The sequence below is a fragment of the Mesocricetus auratus genome, unplaced genomic scaffold (assembly GCF_017639785.1).
Source record: "Mesocricetus auratus isolate SY011 unplaced genomic scaffold, BCM_Maur_2.0 Super-Scaffold_100004, whole genome shotgun sequence".
Taxonomy (NCBI): domain Eukaryota; kingdom Metazoa; phylum Chordata; class Mammalia; order Rodentia; family Cricetidae; genus Mesocricetus; species Mesocricetus auratus.
The window spans coordinates 6,600,557-6,619,331 of NW_024429189.1; the positions used below are offsets into that span (position 1 = coordinate 6,600,557).

General features: G+C 47.2%; 1 protein-coding gene across 2 annotated transcripts; it reads left to right on the plus strand.

The window, feature by feature from the left end:
* The first annotated feature begins 1,777 nt into the window (after window positions 1-1,777).
* Glt6d1 (glycosyltransferase 6 domain containing 1) lies at window positions 1,778-17,261 on the plus strand. Of its 2 annotated transcripts, XM_013123259.2 has the most exons (5): window positions 1,778-1,925; window positions 3,456-3,535; window positions 8,078-8,125; window positions 15,724-15,861; window positions 16,247-17,261. In XM_013123259.2, the coding sequence occupies exons 2-5, from the start codon at window positions 3,462-3,464 to the stop codon at window positions 16,914-16,916; spliced, it is 930 nt and encodes a 309-aa protein (XP_012978713.2). In that variant the 5' UTR covers window positions 1,778-1,925; window positions 3,456-3,461; the 3' UTR covers window positions 16,917-17,261. The 2 variants fall into 2 exon arrangements, with proteins under 2 accessions (XP_012978713.2, XP_040601166.1); XM_040745232.1 differs by lacking the exon at window positions 8,078-8,125 and having other exon boundaries at window positions 1,779-1,925.
* The last annotated feature ends 1,514 nt before the right edge of the window (window positions 17,262-18,775 follow it).

Below are 18,775 nucleotides of genomic sequence, written 5' to 3' on the forward strand. Positions count from 1 at the left end.
GAGGGATGGAGGGATGGAGGGAGAGATGACTGGAATTGGGGGGCTTTGGAGGGATGATGTGGAAGCCTAGAGCAGTGGAAACTTCCTGGAACCTATGAGGGTGATCCAAGTGAGAATTTATAGTAATGGAGGATATGAAGCCTGAACAGACCATCTTCTGTAACCAGGCATGACTTGGGGATTAAATTACAGTCTGAGTTTGGCAGATCACATTCCTTCCACAGCAGATAATAATCAGAAGTCTTAGCTGATAGGATGGTGTCAGTGCTGCTGGCTGTGGGACCTTAGGCATTGCTGTGGCTGGGACCTGGGGTGAGCAACCTGTGTAGGACGGTGTGGGCCTCAGCCATCTGTGTTAGAGGAGTGTCCAGGCTGAAGGAAGGGAGAGGGAGAGATGCTGGTTACATGAGGCAGTGAGGGTCAGATAGACAGGCATGGAAGCGCCAGCCTTCCTGAGGATGGAGTATTAAGAAAGCAGAATTCACCTGTTTCCTGACTTCAGACACAACAGACACATTGTGAAGAATGGAACCACCTCTAGGTGGAGACACACCCTGGCCCCCTTCCAAAAGTTTGATTAAGTGGGCAGATCAGTGACTTGGCTCAGGGGACCACCCCTAGGAATATGGGCTAGTCTTAGAATATAGTACCTTTCTTTCCCAAAATTCTTTCCTGCTAGGGACGGCTTACCATTCCACTCAGGAGAATGTGACTATTCTCTCTCTCTCTCTCTCTCTCTCTCTCTCTCTCTCTCTCTCTCTCTCTCTCTCTCCCTCCCTCCCTCTCTCCCTCTCTTCTTTCTGAGACGGGTTCCCTGTGTAGCCCTGGCTATCCTGTAATTAGTTCTGTAGATCCGGCTGGTCTTGAACTTAAAGAGATCTGCCTGCCTCTGCCTCCTAAGTGCTGGGATTAAAGACGTGTGCCACCACCACCTGACTTTTCTTCTCTCCTTTTCCTTTTGGATGCTGCTTGGAGCCTAAGGATGTGTTTAAACTGCTTAACTCACGCATTGGATGTCTTAGTCAGGGTTTCTATTGCTGTGAAGAGACACCATGACCATGGCAACTCTTCCAAGGAAAGCATTTAATGAGGTGACTCACTTAACAATTTAGGAGGTTCAGTCCACTATCATCATAGCAGGGAGCATGCCGTGTACACGCAGACACGGTACTGGCTACATCTTGATCAGAAGGCAACAGGAAATGGTCTCAGACATTGGGCAGTATCTTGAGCACAGGAAACCAAGCCCCCCCCATCCAGTGACACACTTCCTCCAACAAAGCCACACCTCCTAATAGTGCCACTTCCTATGAGCTTATGGGAGCCAATTACATTCAAACTACCTCATTGGGTTTCCTTATTTTCCAAGAGTAAAATGAACAAACAAATAAATGCAGGGTTATGTTATAACCACACATAGCTACTTGATGATAATGGGTGCATATGATGCCTAAATGATAACCTGTGCTCCTATCACTGGGCAAAGAACACATAAACAAAAGTCTGAGGAAGTGTAAGAAGGGCTTCACTCTTTCTTCATGAGCAGCGTCTACAGCAGGAGGGGGAGCGATGGAGGGCCCCTCTCTGTTTATGCAAGACACCAGCACACATGCTGCCCTAACCCTCCCTGCCAAGAAGTATCTGTCCTTGGAAGAAACGCCACAACAGAAGAAACAAAAGCAACAAAATAATCCAAGAAATTCTTTTGAGTTTCCAGTGGGACCAAGTCACGTCTACTGGTCATGAAGAGAAGCTTGCCAGGCGCCATTGTGATGCTGATGACATCACCATTAATAGAAGATTCACACACCACAAAAGCAGCGGATGCACTCGGGTACTTCATATGGCAACGTCCTGGAGATATACTCCCTGGGAAACACTAGTCCTGAAGGGACGTGTTGGCTGTCTCCTAACCCTGATCTGAGGTAAGGGGCCTTTGGCACTCTGAGCAGTTGTGTCTGGGAGCCGGGCTCAACGGTGCACACCTGCAATCCCAGCATTTGGGAGGCTGAGGCAGGATGATTGCTGTGAGTTCAAGGCCAGTCTGGGCAACAGAATGAGACCCTGTCTCAACAAACAAAACAAAATATTGTGTATAGACAGCATCCTCTGACCTTGGCCTTGAGGCTGCTGGTGCCTCAAGGTTCACTGGGAAACAGCTGGGGACAGAGCAGCTAGCTGGATGGATCACAGCTTGCCTGTCCATGTATTCCCGATAGTAGTGAGCTTAAAGATGTCAATTTTCAAACTGAAAGGGTATTTCTGAGCAGGGTAACGTTTCACGGAGAATTGCCCAGTAGAGTCAGAATGTGAGCCATCTGTGATGTCCCATTCCCCAGTACCTATGTGACAAAGGGCAAAAGAGACAGGTGAATTTATTTTATACATTTGTTTTATGAGTTTCTACATCTGGACTACAACACCCAGATTGTCATCACATCAGTGAGTAAGCAATATAAGATTACAAAGGAGACCCTTAACCTTCTGTGTTTTCACGCTGTGCTTGTCTTCCAAAGTGAGTGTGTTCTGTGTGCCAAGAGCCCAGTTCAAGTCAGGGCCAGCCACACCCTTGCCCAACCCCTCTCTCAGCAGCAGGTCATCAGAGCCCTCCACCGAACTCGGGCATGCTGCCATTTGGCTTGTTAGACACAGTGTTCAAACAGATCCATGGGAAACCTCCAAGCTAGGCTGCATGACAACTGGATCTCAGATTAAGCTTTGGACCCTCCTGCCTTGCTGTAACCACTGCTCCTCTTTGCAGTCCCTGCATAAATGGCACAAGTTGGTCTGTCTCACCATGCCTGCTAGAGAGGAAATGACAAGATCAACTTTGAGGGCAGAATTTATTGGCTCAGTTTAGGTTGATCTCATCATCATGATCCCACCCCATTGACTCAAAAACACGATAGGGATTCATGGCAGTTATTTCATCGGAGCAAGATGGACTTGCAGGCTGGGGAGACAGGCGGTTGGTGTGCAAGCATAAGAAGCCATGTAAAATCTGGATGTGGCATGTGGCTGGAGCCCCAGCACTAAGGGGGCTGAAACAGGAGGATTCTCTAGCTTTCTGGCCAGTTGGCTTAGGTGAAGTGAAAATTTCAGGCTCAGAGAGACCCTGCCTCAAAAAATAAGGTGGAGAGCAATTGAAGACACCCAACATCAGCCTCTTTGCCAATGACACCACACACACACACACACACACACACACACACACACCAATGTACTTGCTTCTCTAGGAAACACAAGGAGAGCCAGCACATTCCAAATCTTTGAGGATTTCTAAGGCACTTCAAGCAGACTAGAGATAACCTTAAACCCTCTTACTGAATGTTCTAGAAGGAACTGTTGAGTTAGTGTCCAAATGTGAGCAGACACTAACCCACCGTTGGGGGTGTTGGGATGCAGTGTGTCTGCTTAACCCACACTTAGAACCTCCTTTTCCTTCCCTCCTCCAGGAAGGAATGCGTGCTAAAAGGAGAATGCTAATGTTGCTTTCCTGCCTCTTCCTGCTGCTGATGGCTAAGATCTACTTCAGGTAAATACTGATGAACCACACAGCTTGCAGGAAAGCCAATGCTGAATCTCATCCAAAGATGCCATTAACACACCAGTGAACCAGAAGTAGTTGGAAGTTTCTCTCTGTCTCACCTGGTCTCACTGGACAGGTTTCTCTCCTGACTGCTGGTTGACGCAGCCACTTAATGAAGTAATCACTCAAAAGCTAATATTAAATATATAATTGCTTGGCCAATGGCTCAGGCTTATTACTGGCTAGCTCTCACAATTAAATGAACTCATATTTTCTGCAGGTTTACCAGTAATGTTCTGGCATCTTATTTCTATGACAGTTACACGGTGTTTCACTGACTCCATCTTCTTTCTATCTCTGTATTTCCCACCAAGCTATATTCTGTCCTGTCATAGGACGAAACAGCTTTATTCATCAACCAATAAAATCAGCACATATTTGTAGCTTATAGAAGGACATCCTGCATCACCAGAAGTTTCTTTCTTGGGGAAGCTGTGCCCATTTTAATTCTCTCATTTTCAGATGCCAGGTGGACACTTGTTGAGTTTCTTGTCCCAGGCTGCATTCCAGATGCTGGGAAATAGCAGAACTGCTTACAGGGGGTAATTCTATGCTATAGAATTTCATATGTTACATGACAATGTCATGAAAATGGAGTCTGGCCGAGGAGGGTGCTCAGTTATTACTGTTGTTGTTGTACTGGGCATAGAACAGGGCCTGGAGCATGCCAGGCAAGTGCTTAGCCATCAGGCCAAAACTGGAATGTAATTATAACAATTATAAACCACTTCAAAGTTCCAAATTTGTGTCTTTTTTATTTTATTTAATTCTTTTTTAGTTTGTTTTTGGTTTTTCAAGACAGGGATTTTCTGTGTCACAGCTCTGATTGTACTGGAACTCACTTTGTAGACTTTGTAGTTGAGGTTGGCCTCAAACTCACAGAGATTCACCTGTTTCTGCCTCCAAAATGCTGGGATTAAAGGTGAAAATTTTGTGCCTTATATAGACAAGACTATTACCTGCTAGAGTAATATCTGTTAATCTGCCAACATTGTTTTCCTAGAAACTTTTAACTCCTGTCTCCTCTATACATCTTCCTGAATCTATTTATGTAATACAGTGTTTCTGAGTGCCACTGGAAAAGTAGCCATAGCCAAGAATAGAATGAATGTCTTTAGTCCCAGCTCTTGGGAGGCAAAGGCAGGTGGATCTCTGTGAGTTGGAGGCTAGCCTGAGCTAGCCTCTCTCTCTCTCTCTCTCTCTCTCTCTCTCTCTCTCTCTCTCTCTCTCTCTCTCTCTCTCTCTCTCTCTCTCTCTCTCCCCCCCCCCCGTGTGTGTGTGTGTGTGTGTATGTGTGTGTGTGTGTATGTGTGTGTGTGTGTGTGTGTGTGTGTGTGTTGAGACAGGGTTTCTTTGTGTAGCCTTGGCTGTCCTAGAAGTAGCTCTGCAGACCAGGCTGGGCTCACAGAGATCCACTTGCTTCTGACTCTGAAGTGCTGAGACTAAAGGCGTGTGCCACCACCACCTGGCAAGACCCTGTCTCAAAAAAGAAAAAAGAAAGAATACCTTTAAAAATTTTTAAATCCTCTCCCTAGCCCCATGTATTGTTGGTCTTTGTTTGTGCATGTTTTGTGATAAAATGAGCATTTTATTTCTTTCCAATCAGGTTGCTGTATTTTGGGTGTAAATCCTTTACTGTGTGTATGTACTGGAGAGCTGGTGTATTTAGGGAACAGAAACAGAAGCTACAGAGTCACACTTCTGGTAGACTGCAGATCAGGTTCACTGAAAGTGTGTCCCATAAAACAATCAAAACAGACATTTAACATATGCACTGCCTACTTTTTATTTATTTTCATTTTATGTGTTTTCACTGCATGTGTATATGTATACCACATGTGTGTCTGGTCCCAGAAGAGTGAGAAGAGGGTCTCAGGTCCCCTGGAACCGGAGTTAGAGATCATGTGAGTGCTGAGATTGAGACCATGTCCTCAGGAAGAACAGTCAGCTCTGTTAACTGCTGAGCCCTCTCTCCAGCCTCCATCCACGGTGTTTCTCAAAGCAACATTCTGTGGTGTCCTGTATTTTCTCTGGCAAACCCTCTCCTCAGAAAACATGCCCTCTCAAGGCATCACTCTTCACTGTGTGAACGTTCTGTAAACGGGAGGACAAAAGTGTCAGGGACAGAGGGTCTTAAGGTGACAGAGGCTGGGGGAAGAAAAATAAACAAGCCTCCCTATGTGTAGGTCAGCAGGCCCATAGTGTGTATGTGAATGTGTGTGAACATGCACTCATGTGTGTATGGGTGTACCAATGTGTGCACACGCACCCGTGTGTGTGTGTGTGTGTGTGTGTGTGTGTGTGTGTGTGTGTGTGTGTGGTGCAAGGTTTCTGAAGAGACAGAACATGAGGTGGTAGTGCTTACTCCTTGGCTCTTGGGGTAGGACTGTATGAGGAAAAGCCCCTTCCTCCCGGCAGGTTGACTTTTTGGAACAGGGGCAATGCCTCCTAGAGTGGACTTGGGGCCAGGAGGAGAGGCTTATCTGTTTGGGGGAGGGTTTAGTGTGTGGTTCCCATCCCCTGGAGTCTCCAGGTCAGAGAGCCCACCTACCCGGTCAGTAGGTGTTGAGTGTGCTCTTGTTGGGTGTGTAACAGACTGGGAATGTGATCCTGGCTGGATCTAAAGAAGGTGGCTGGGTATGTTTTGTGTTGGTAAACCTCTGCGGAGAAGAAGATCCAGAAACTCAAGCCATGGCTGGTCATTGACTTAGCACCAGCAGGGGCTCCCCAAGACCAGGGCATGACAGTCACTGCTGGAGTGTCTCTGTGGGGAACAGGCTCTTTAGGCCAGGCTGCTCTTTAGCCAGCCATGGTTTCTGTCCTAAATCTAGAAATTAACAGGATCAACACACTGAAACACAGTGGCTTTTTACATTTGTTTTAATTATTTTTAGCTCAATGTATGTGTGCATGACTGTATGTGGATATGTGCATGGGTGGGCAGATGCCCTGTGGCTCTGGTCGTGGATGCCCTGAAGTCACAGACAACTGCAAGTTACCTGGCATGGGTTCCAGGAACTGAACTCAGGTCTAGAAGACCAAGTGCTCTTAACCACTGAGCCATTTCTGCAGGCACCCCAACTTGATGATTTTTAGCAAGTTCCCCACTTGTCATGTGTTGTCTGATGAGGGGCCTTGGAATTTTATCAGTCTGTCTTAGGAGGCAGTCAGTTTGGTGATGGGATGTCTGTGCAAGGCCATGTCAGATCTCAACAGAAAATGATGAGCTCTGGAGGTCAGGTCTGTCACAGAACACCCCAGGTGGCACACCAGAAGCTGCCAGGCAGGCGATTAAACTAAACAGTGTGGTGGTTTGAATGAAAGTGGCCCCAAAGGCCCATAGGGAGTGGCATTATTAGAGGTGTGGTCATGTCGGAGGAAGAAGTGTGTCACTTATGGTGGCTTTTGGGGTTTCAAAGCCCAAGCCAGGCTCAGAGGCTCTCTCTTCCTGCTGCCTGCTGATCTGGATATAGAACTCTCAGCTACCTTTTCAGAACCATGTCTGCCAGCATGCCACCATGCTTCCCACCAGGACGATAATGAACCTCTGAACTGTAAGTCAGTCCCAATTATATATTTTCCTTTATAAGAGTTGCAGTGGTCCTGGTGTCTCTCCGGAGCAATAAAACCCTAACTAAGACCATGAGTGACGGCACTGACTCATCATCTGTGATGGGAAAGTGCTCTTGGACAGTCCTTCTTTTTTCCACTGTTGGTCCAGACTCAGGAAGGCCCAGAATCCTTTCTTACTTCATAACATGGCAAGCTGAGTGTGGGTGACTTTGCTCAGTTGAAGGCATCTGACTGTTCTGAGGTCATTGAAAGTGGGCTTAGTTAAGCTGCTGGCATCAGGTTAAGCTGCTTTTCAAACAGCTGCTACCTCCACTCACGGTGTGCTTGTCTGGGAGTTACCCCACAGTAAGCTACAAACACTTAAAGATCAAGGCATGGGAGGGGGTAGTGGATACTTTGCATCCTAGAGCTCTGGGGCAGAGGCAAGGCCTTTCCGTGGTCTATATAGTGAGTTCCAGGTCAGTCAGGACTGCATGGTATCACCCTGTGTCGTAGAAAAAGGGGGTGGGAATCAAAGGTGAATGCGTGGGCTCCTGACCTCTTCACATCATGTGGATAGCTGTTTTTTGAGTTGACATTCTCGAGTAACCCTTTCCTCCTCCCACCAACCTACCTTTTTCTTCAATCTGCTGCTGTTTGTGGCCTCTGCCCCAATTCACCTGCTCTGTTCCCTAAGCCAGCTTGTCCCCCTCCAGACCAGGAGACACCTCCTCTCCCAGCTACTTCCTCGGCACCAAACTGTGTCCCCGGAGCTCTATCACCAGCCTGTCCCAAAGCCACTGAAAGCTGAGGCTAGGCAGCGAGGACAGGGACAGAGCCAGGGAGCTGAGGCGGCCTTGTGAGGGCTCAGTGAGGGCTCAGTGGGCAAGCTCTGAGTGAGCAGATGCCCCAGTAACCTGCTGCTCTTTGTACCAGGGGCCTCCAGGAAGAAGAACTTCAGCTCTCAGACTGGTTTAACCCCAGGTAAGAGCAAAGACAAAAGCATGTGTCATTTGGGGGTGACAGTTTCGGCACAGCCACAACTCTGCTAGGGTGCCTTGAGTTAGGAGTTTGTTTCTACCATTTTGACAAAAGCCCAGAGGAGCTCCCCCGAGACAGGAAGTACCAATGCTGCGGAGGAAGCTGGTGTCTTGGCCTGGATTCACGGTTAGCCTTCCTGCTTCTTCAGGGGAAGAGATATGAGGCAGGTTCTTGCTCCTGCCTCTGTGGGACAGCCATGCCTGAGAGGACAGTGTTTCGAAGAGCAAGGGTGTGTTCACTGGCATTGGTGTGTGGAGATGGAGAGCCAGTCTCAAATCTTCCTCCTCATGGTGCTGGTAGCTGATGGTGGAGAGGAAGTCGTAAGGTCATGAGACAGCTGGTGTCTGAACACACATGACCAACCGTATCACCTTGACTACATGTCTACAGCTCTGTCACTGGTGGCTTAAACTCAGCCAACAGGAGCTGACAGTGGGGGAAACAGTCAGGTCTGAGGCTTATCCAGGTTTCCCTCAGGTTCACCTGGAAGCGATAGGAAAAGGCTATGACCGGCCTTTCTAGCATCCTCTGCCCTTGCAGAGTCAGGAAGATGCATGGGCATGAAATCAGGCCCATTATTGGTGTGGACACCTCCCGTGACGAAATGACCTCTTCTCCACCTGTGAGTGTCTTTCTTTTCCTTTTCTTCTTTGTGTGTCTGTAGAGGTGTTCACATCGGGAGCCTTCCTTGATCACTCCCTACCTTGGTTTTTGAGATGGGTCTTCCACTGACCCTTGAGTTCACTGACTGCCTAGACTGGCTGGCCAGTAAGCTAGAGGGATCCAGCTGTTGCTGCCTCCCAGGGCTTAGGATGTATAGACAAGTGACACCACACTCATTGCTGCTGTTTGATTTACATTTGTGTGTGTGTGTGTGTGTGTTCACATGCATATATGTGCTGTGGCACGTATGTAGAGGTCGGGGGACAACACGCAGTAGTCAGTTCCCTTCTTCCACTGTGTAGCTCCTGGGGATCAAATCCAGGTCATCGGGTTTTACAGCAAGCACCTGTACCCTCCTGCTGGTCCCACATCTACTGATTTTTTCCTTTTTTTATATCATTTTTATTTTAATTTTAAATAGCTTGTTTTACATGTCAATCCCAGTTCCCTCTCCCTCCCCTCCTTCCGCACTCCCCTTCCCCCCCAGCCTCCCACCCTGTTGCCAATTCCTTCCACATAGGGGATATCTAGAGTCTGTCATTTCACTCCGGGTAGGGTCCAGGCATTCCCCTAAGAGTCCAGGCTGAGAGAGCATCCCTCTTTGTGCTATGGGCACACAATGACTGTTTGTATTCCAGGGATAGACACTGATCCACTGCTCAAGGCCCCATAGGTTGCCCAGGCCTTCTCACTGACACTCACATTGGGGGGGGTCCAGATCAGTTCCATGCTGGCCTCCCCGCTGTCAGTCTGGGGTCCAAGAGCTCTCCCCTGTTCAGATCAGCTGTCTCTGCTGGTTTTGCCAGCCCATTCTTTGCCAATTTGCTCATCACTCCTCTCTCTCTGCCACTGGGTTCCTTGGGTTCAGTTCAGTGTTTAACTGTGTGTTTGCCTCTGCTTCCATCAGCCACTGGATAAAGGCTCCCAGATGGTTATAGGCATCAAGTTCACTATCAGGAATGGGCATTCGAGGTGGTCTCTCCACTATTACTTAGCTTGCCAATTGGTGTTATCCCTTTAGATCACTCGAGGTCACTCTGGTGCCTGATCCATCTTCTAACCTATGATTCCCTCTTCCCCCTGTTCTACCCCCACCCACTCAACTTCCTGTTCCCCCATGACCTACTCTGTCTTTCTCTTCTCCCCCTCTCTTCTTCCCAGCTCCCACTCCCCCCCAACCCTCACCGTGTTCCCCATCCATTCAGAGGATCTAACGTAGATATCGGGAACTGAACTTGGGTTGTTGGTTGTTGGCAGTCATTTTATTGACAGCCATTTCCTTAGGATTACGTGTGTGTCGCGTGCTCTGTGTTCAGCATCTTGTTAACAACTCCCCCCGATGGGTGATGGTTCTCGATTGGCACTTCATGAGCAAGGTGAAGGATGCTGAATGGAATTTGTACAGTGATGTGTGTTTATCTGCAGGACGAACTTCTAAAATGGGAATCTTTACATCGGACACTATGGCGTTTAAAACTTGGTATAAAGTTGCTATTTCCCTTTAATAACTGCAACGTGACTCTTATTCTTGGTGAAACAGTCTGTTAAACTCTCTCAATGCAATCTGTGTCTCCACGGTTGTTATGGGAACACATTTTAGCTATTGTTCATTTTTTGTGATGCACAGTTAGGTTACCCTCATCCACTGCCGTGGCAGCTCCTGGATCATCCCACACAACTCCAGCCCTCACCCACTGCCGTGGCAGCTCCTGGATCATCCCACACAACTCCAGCCCTCATCCACTGCCGTGGCAGCTCCTGGATCATCCCACACAACTCCAGCCCTCACCCACTGCCGTGGCAGCTCCTGGATCATCCCACACAACTCCAGCCCTCACCCACTGCCGTGGCAGCTCCTGGATCATCCCACACAACTCCACTCATATCATTTGTTAGTGTGTGTGCATGTGTTCATGTGTGTGCTGGCATACATGTGTATAGGGGCTGGAGGACAACCTTGAGTGTTGCTCCCCAAGAGATGTTGCTCCCAGAGCCCAGAGCCTGTTGATTTGACTAGACTTCCTGGATTTCAAGCTCCTCCTGGCTCTACCTTCCTTAATCTAGGACTAACAAGCGTGAACAACTGGGCTTTGCATGAGTACTGGAGGTTGAACTCTGGTCCTCATGCTTCCAAGACTGGTGCTTTACCCTGAAACCAGATCACCAGCCCCTAATTTGCTTTAAAAAAATGAGCCAGGTGGTGGCCGCCCACACCTTTAATCTCAGCACTCCGGAGGCAGAGGCAGGTGTATCTCTGAGTTCAAGGCCAGCCTGGTCTAAAGAGTGAGTTCCAGGACAGCCAGGGCTACACAGAGAAACCTTGTCCCGAAACAAACAAACAAATAAGACAACAACAAAATGAAATAAAAACTACAATTTCCTATCACTGTGTCTGGCTTTGTGCCCTTCCTGTTCCCTTGATCTGCCCTCACCTCTAACACAATCACCATCCTGAGTCCCGAAGGTCAATCATGTGACCCTGGTTGATCAGACTTTGATTTCTCTTTTTATGTAAATTTAATCTCATAACCAGAATATGGGTGCATATTCTGGAAAAGCCCATTTTAGTGGTTTGTAGCTTTAGAAAGAGGTACACCATTCCTGTGATATTCTGGACTCCTTGCCCAAAACCATGTTAAGGTTCAGCAAATTTTCTAGTCGCTGTAATAGACTTTGTTGCCTGTGTGACTGCCCAGTGTTGCATCAGGCAGCCTATTGGCTTGCCATTCTGCTCATGGCCCTGAGTGATTCTGCTGTTGGGAACAATGCTGCTGTGTCCCCCCCACCTGCCTTCTGGATAGAGTGTTGAGTAAAACTGGAACCAAGGAGACGGTACAGGTGTCGGGCCACTCTGGCTGTCATAGCTGGGTGGTTTAGGCAGAGGGAATTCTCTTTCCACTGAGAGCTTAGTCTATGGCCGGGCAACAGCACAGTCAGGATCCAGGGAAGCCTCCTCCTGACTTGCAGACAGCTCCCACACTGTCCTGGTGTGGCCAAGACAGGAAGCAGGACAAACCTTATCTGTCTCTTTTGACAACGACACAAAACCCAACCTCATAAGCCAATGACTCACAAGGCCTCACTTCCAAATACCATCACATACAAGGATTAGGGCTTTGACATGCAATGTTGAGGGATACAGTTTCTATGGATACAGTCTCCCAAGGCAGTACCCTATATAAATCCCCAAAGAACTCTGCTCTTTTCCACTTGCCAGTATCACAGGCATGAAAACTATCTTTTGAGTGATGTCAGCAGAGATGACAGAGTAAGCCTCTCTCTCCTCCTCCTCCACATAAACCAGTGAGAAAAATGGAAGAACAGACTGCTTTCCTGAGCCTATGGGAGGACAGTGATGTTTGGGGTATTTAATTAATGCCCTGGTCCCGGTGCTGAGCTCCTGCTCCATGATGGACGACAGCAGTCTTCACATGGAAGGGAGGACAGGAAGGATGACACCCTTCAAAGCCTCAAGCACAGAGAACCCACAGGCATTGGTTTCACCACTACCAAAGGCAGGGCAGTGAAGCAAATAAGAGATTGAGCAAAGGATTCAAGAAGGATGTCGGCCTGGAACTATCCATGAGGGCTTTGGAAAGTTTGGCAAATATCTGACACTTGGGATGGGAAGCCATGCTTGTGGAGGGCTGTGAGTTCAGAAAAGACCTTGAGAAATTTCTGAGCCCCCACTTCCGGCTGACGTGGGCTCTGTGCAAGCAGGTCGTTCAAGTTAAGGTCGAGTGTCACTGCCTGCAGCCTGGCTGTGTGACAATGGCACTCCTCAACTTGTACGCAGGGCCTCCTAGCAGAATGGATAATTTACTGATCCCTAGCATTTATGGAAAATTGTCCCATCAGCTGTGAGCTATTAAGCTAACTGGCAAGCAAACATAACAAAAGAAAAAAATACCCAGATTGCTACAGACTGCAGAATTATGCAGTGAGAGTTCAGAGCATACATCAGGGGTCAACGCATCAGAGATTACCTCTTAAAGGACATTTAGCAAGAGGATGAGGAATATTGTCACCAGAGATACATATCTCAACCTTATCTGCAAGATGATGGGTACATTGCCTTCTGAATGTGTCAGATGTCCCTGTTGCAGATTCTGTGTGGAGAGTTCTTTCCCTCACGTTACAGCTTGGGGATTCTTCCCACAGCACTACAGTGTATTAATCAATTACTGGGCACATTTGCCCCTATGTATTGGTGTATTCGATGCCTCCCCGCAGCTATGTGTGATTCTGGCAAGAAAGTAATCATAGCCAACCCCGTTGCTCTCTCAACCAGGTCTTTGTATAAACTTAGAAGTCTGCCCCCTCTGCAATAATCCTCCTTGGCAGAGTTGGTCAGTGTTAGTGTCCAGGGAAAAGAGACCTCAATTGAGACATTCACAGATGCCCAAGGACAAGAATTATGGCATGTCTAAAGTTGTTGAGCCATAGCTCTCAGAGAGATAGAGAGCAACAGTGTCTCGGAGTCTCTCTGCCAGCAGATAGGAAAGTGCTGTCCCAAGCTGACCTCACATTAACCATAAAGCACGCCTGTTCTTCATTAGTCAATTGACAACAGACCTGTGTCTTAAAGTTGCCACTGGGCCCTGTGCCCTCCCTCTCTGGTCATGGTTTTGCTCCTTATCGCTTCCTCTAGGAATGTGCTCTTGACCAATGAGAGAAACTTTCTTTTTTAAAATCACTTTGAGGAAGATATTTCAGGATAGAAGGAGCTAGAAGTAAAAGAATGGAGAGGTTAGAAGCAGGACAGGATTACTAGAGTAGAAACAGAACACGGACGAGCACATGGAATAAAGCGCACGACCCTCAGGTTGTGTGTGAAGTTACTGCAGAAATCTTTGACCCCCCCCCTTTTACTCCTGAGAAGCGTTTCACCTGTGGGGCCCCGGGCAGAGGCTGGAGCAGGGCTCGTAGCCCATATACCAGACGGGAAGCAAAGCCTGATCTTTTGAGTTGCCACATTGACATCTAAATTACTCAATTAAAAAAAAAGTAAAACATCCAAAGAAAGAACCCTGTTGATCCTTATAGGGAGGAGGGGAAGAATCAGTAGAAACTATCCCCAGAGAAGATCGACTTTGGATTGACCAGTTTGAATCAATTCCCGTATGGAGCAGAGCAAAAGAAAGTGTGAGAACAAAGTCTACCCAAAAGTGAACAACAAAAAGGATATAGACGTCCTTACACAAAACAAAGCTAGAGCCGAAAGAACGCTAAGTGAAATGACTAATCCACAGAGGACCTCAGCAGCAGGTGCCAGCAGACGGGAGAACCAGTGATCTCAGACACTCGGTGGACAAAATCAACCCATACAAAATCAGTGTATTGGTAGAATAATAAAAAAAAACCCACTTGATCATCTTAATATATGCAGAAAAAGCATTTGGTAAAATCCAACACTCTTTAATACAAACATCCAGTGCTCTAGGAGGGGAGGAATCTTCTTAGCCTGGTACAAACAAGGAAATACAGATAACTTGGACTGAATTGGAACTGAAAACATTGCAGACTGTATGAAGAAGAGAAGCCAGGGCTACACAGAGAAACCCTGCCAAGAAAAACGAAACAAAGTGAAAGGACAATAGGAAAAATGTTTTCAAGTTGCACGTCTGATAAAAAGTCAGTATTCTGAATTGGCAAACAGCTCTTACTATTAAATAACAAAGAGCAGTAAAAATGGGCCATTTTTCAAGGGAGATATGCTAGCACCCAAGGAAGATTTGGAACACACTTTAACAACCTTAGTCATCAGGAGAATGCAAATCAAAACCACATCGAGTTACCACTTCACATCCAGCAACATGGGTAGAGTAAATGATAGATACACTATAAAAGCTAGACAATAGAAAGCATTAGGACATAGAGAAATTGAGCTTCAGGTCCAACTGTGGCATTGTGAAATCACTTGTTCCCAATAGGACACAGCGATTCCACCTAGAGGAATGGCCATGGCTTCCACCATCGTGTTGAAGAGCAGTGTGAGGGACATCCTTATCATCTTCTTGATTTTAGGGAGGAAGAAGTCAGCCTTTCACTATCAAACACATCAGCTGTAGAACTTTCATAGATTTTTTTTAGACAGGGTTCTTGTTATGTAGTCTTGTCTAGCCTGAAAGCATGCTATGTAGTAGACCAGGCTACCCTCAAACTCATAGAGATCCATTTTCCTTGTCTCCCAAAATTAAAGTTGTACACCACCACACCCATGGGTGTTAGTGCTCAGACGTCTGTATTGGCCTGTCCTTGGGTTTCTGAGAGGATACACAATCAGTTGCTGCTCCTGTCTCTGGAGGCTGGTCTCCCCTTTCCATTTCCCCCTTTTATGATCCCTTTCCCTAATAAAAACCCCCTCTGCTTGAACCAGAAAATGCAGAGCCAGAAAAGGAGCAGGGATGAAGAGGCGGGGAAGCCAGGATCCTGCCTACAGTGCTGACTTCAGGCAAAACCAAGACTATGGCAGGGCTCTGACCCCGGGCTGCCTATTATTTTAATTGGCTAAACTGTAGCCAGCTCTCGAGATGAATGGTCTCAGGCTTGGAGGGAGAACGCAGAGTCTGAGGCTAGACTGGCTGGGGACACTGTGGCTCTGCCCGCTCAGCCACTTGCCAGCTGTGTGCCGGCGTGAGGAACAAGAAGAAAACTAGAGCATTTCCAGGGTCACACGAGAGAACTAGAGTCCGCTGGTTGGCGTCTAGCCGGCGCCATCTCAGGGTTAACATCTGCCATTGGGTGCCCATCGATGCTGCCATTCAGTGACACCCAACACGTGGCTGTTCTTTGGTTTCTGACACGACAGCTTGTGTCAGTTTTTGACTGTGGAACCCTACTGTCATATTTTATTTCTGCTTCTGTGTGTCCCATAGGAAACGTCTGGATGTCATCACCACCACAAACTGGCTGGCACCAGTCGTATGGGAAGGCACCTTCGACAGAGTGGCCCTGGAGAAATATTACAGAAAGTGGAACATCACCGTGGGCTTGGCTGTGTTTGCTATTGGCCGGTAGATGCTGTAAAGCCCTGCCCCCTTTATCTTGGGACATGTGGTTCAGCATCCATAGATGTTTTGCTCCCAAAGAGCTGCATGTCCTCTTTTGTGACCACTACTGCTGGGCATGCCAAATAGAAGTTTGCTATGATGAGTCCCTGTACCAAGGCTGGGTCCATAAGGCCACTTGGGAGTTCTTAACAAATGCCTCACTCAGCTCTGACTCAGTTCTGAAATTCCATGGCCATTGTCAGGCCTGTGGCCTTACTAACCAGCTTGGTTGACCTTTAGACCCAACATCTCTACCCTGATCTGTTTGGGTTTTTAGTATCAAGGACACTCCTCTTATCAACACCCATTCCATTTAGAAATGTAAGTTTCTTGTTCTGTGTGTTCCCAGCCTCACTGACCAGTATCTGGACCCATTCTTGCAATCTGCCAGCAAGTTCTTCATGCCTGGGTACCGTGTGATCTTCTACATCATGGTGGATAGACACATACAGCTACCTGAAGTGGACTACAACCCTCTGCAATCCTTTCAAATACACACCATAGGTGAGGAGAGATGGTGGACCAACTTGGACCTCATCCGAATGAAAATCCTGGCAGAGCACATCCAGGAGCATATCAGATATGAGGTGGACTTCCTCTTCAGCATGAGTGCCAACCTGGTCTTCCAGAGCGAGTTTGGGGTGGAGACCCTGAGCACGTCTGTAGCCCAGCTCCATGCTTGGTGGTATTTCCAGAAGACAAGTTATCTCCCCTATGAGAGGAGACCTATGTCAGCAGCCTACATTCCCTTTGGCCTGGGGGACTTTTATTACTCAGGCACCATTATAGGGGGAGTGCCCTTTCAGGTTCTGGACGTTGCTCAGGAATATTTGAAAGGTGTTGTTTGGGATGCAGAAAATGGACTTAATAGCACCTATGAAAAATACCTCAACAAATATTTTTTCCTCAAAAAACCCACCAAACTCCTATCCCCAGAGTACTGCTGGGACCCCACCTTCAACACCCCTCAGCAAGTGTGGTACATGAAAATTGCTCAGTATCCCACAGACAGCTTATGACACACCAGTTTTTATGAGCTGAAGAACAAACCACAGTAATTCCTTATAGACACAGGATGTCTTTTTAAAAATACACACTTCAGAGGCATGATAATGCATACTCTTTCCAAATCAACTGTTCTTTCTTGCAATTTTGAATCAACCAATTTAACTGAAACTAGGATGAATAAAAGGTGATATTTTGTGTACATACACATAATGCTGTTAGCTCTGTGTTGGAGGCAACATGAGATTATTGAGACATGCAGTCTATTTTATTTAAAATGCAGGAAGACTTTGGGTTACAAATAAAAATCCCCAAAATGAAAAATACTTTAATATTAATATACAGAAGGAAAAAGAATAAATGGCCTTCCACTCAGTTGTGTAGTGTGCTGTTGAGATGCTGGTGACGAGCTCCTCCTCCTCCAGTCCCAGTGCGTCCAGAATGTGGTGGGACTTACATGTATTGGACAATACGCGCAGTTACAGACAGGGGTATTAAGCTAATTTGTGGGTGCATGTATGTGCACGCATGTTTGTGTATACACGCAGGTATGCATGCACACATGTGAGGGCCAGAGAACAACCTTTGGTGTCTTTCTTCAGGATCCATCCACTTTGTGTTTTGAGACAGGGTCTCTGACTTCACCTGGAACTTGCCAAGTGGGTTAGGTTGACTGGCCAGTGAGCCCCAGGAACCTACCTGCCTCTCCGTTCTTAGTGCATGGTGTGCACCACCATGACTGGCTGTTTTATGTGGGTTTTAGGCATCGAATTCAAATCCTTGAATTTATGTGGCAAGCACTTTTTACCAAGTGAGACATTTTTAAATGGGTGCTACTTTTGCTTTGGGGGTGGGGTAAGATATTTTACTTTATTTTTTTATTAAATATGTGGAGGGAGTAATGTACATATGAGTGAAGGTGCCAGTAGAGGTAAGAGGTGTTAGACACCGCTGGAGTTAGAGTTCTAGACAGCTGTGAGCCACCTCATGTGGGTGCTGGGAATTGAACTCAGTTTCTCTTGAAGAGTAGCAGGTGTTCTTAATCACTGAGTCATCTCTCCAACCATTTTGTTTTTGAAACAAGTTCTCATTACTTGCTAAGCCTGGCCCTAAACTTGCCCTCCTTCTGCCTCAGTCTCCTATGGGCTGTGATTGCAGGTGTATGCCACTATGCCTGGCTTGTTTTAGGTTTACTGGGCACCTCTGTAAGGGCACTACGCCAGAATGACAGGAAACAACTGTGCCGCTAGCAGCCTGTGGCCAGTCGCTGGGGCGAACAGTGTCTGCAGCATGGATCTTGCGCACTGAAGAGTGCTTAGGGAGTGCAGGGGAGACAGGGCTAGCCAGATCCTGAGAAGTCAGGGACCCACAGCTGCCGTTGTGGGTGACATGGTGAACACAGGCTTGCAAACCTGGTCCCAGGCTTCAGCCTCTGTGATGCGGAGCAAACTCCTGCTGCCTACACCTCAACTCCTTAAAAGCCAGGAGTTATGAGTAACTAGATGTCTGGGTCAGCAAAGATGGTGACAGTAAAACTCTTCTGAAGATGCAACGACCAGAAAATCAGATTTAAGCACATCAGGATGTAAAGTGCTTTTGGCCACTGTGACCCATGTTGTTGGGTCACATGTGACTCTACTACGGCCTTGGCTCTGAACAGACATGTACTCTTTGCACAGTGGGTGCCCTTACACCATACCACACCAGAAAACTATGCCTGAAGCACCTTAGCTCAGATTCCAGACCATCATGTGTTATGAACTGCTCTTAAAGAAACATGGTAGTTTTAATTTCAGAAAACAAAGACTTTCTGTATTTTTCTACATTTTTCAACATGAAGTATCCAAATGGGATATCTTTTGAGAACTGTACC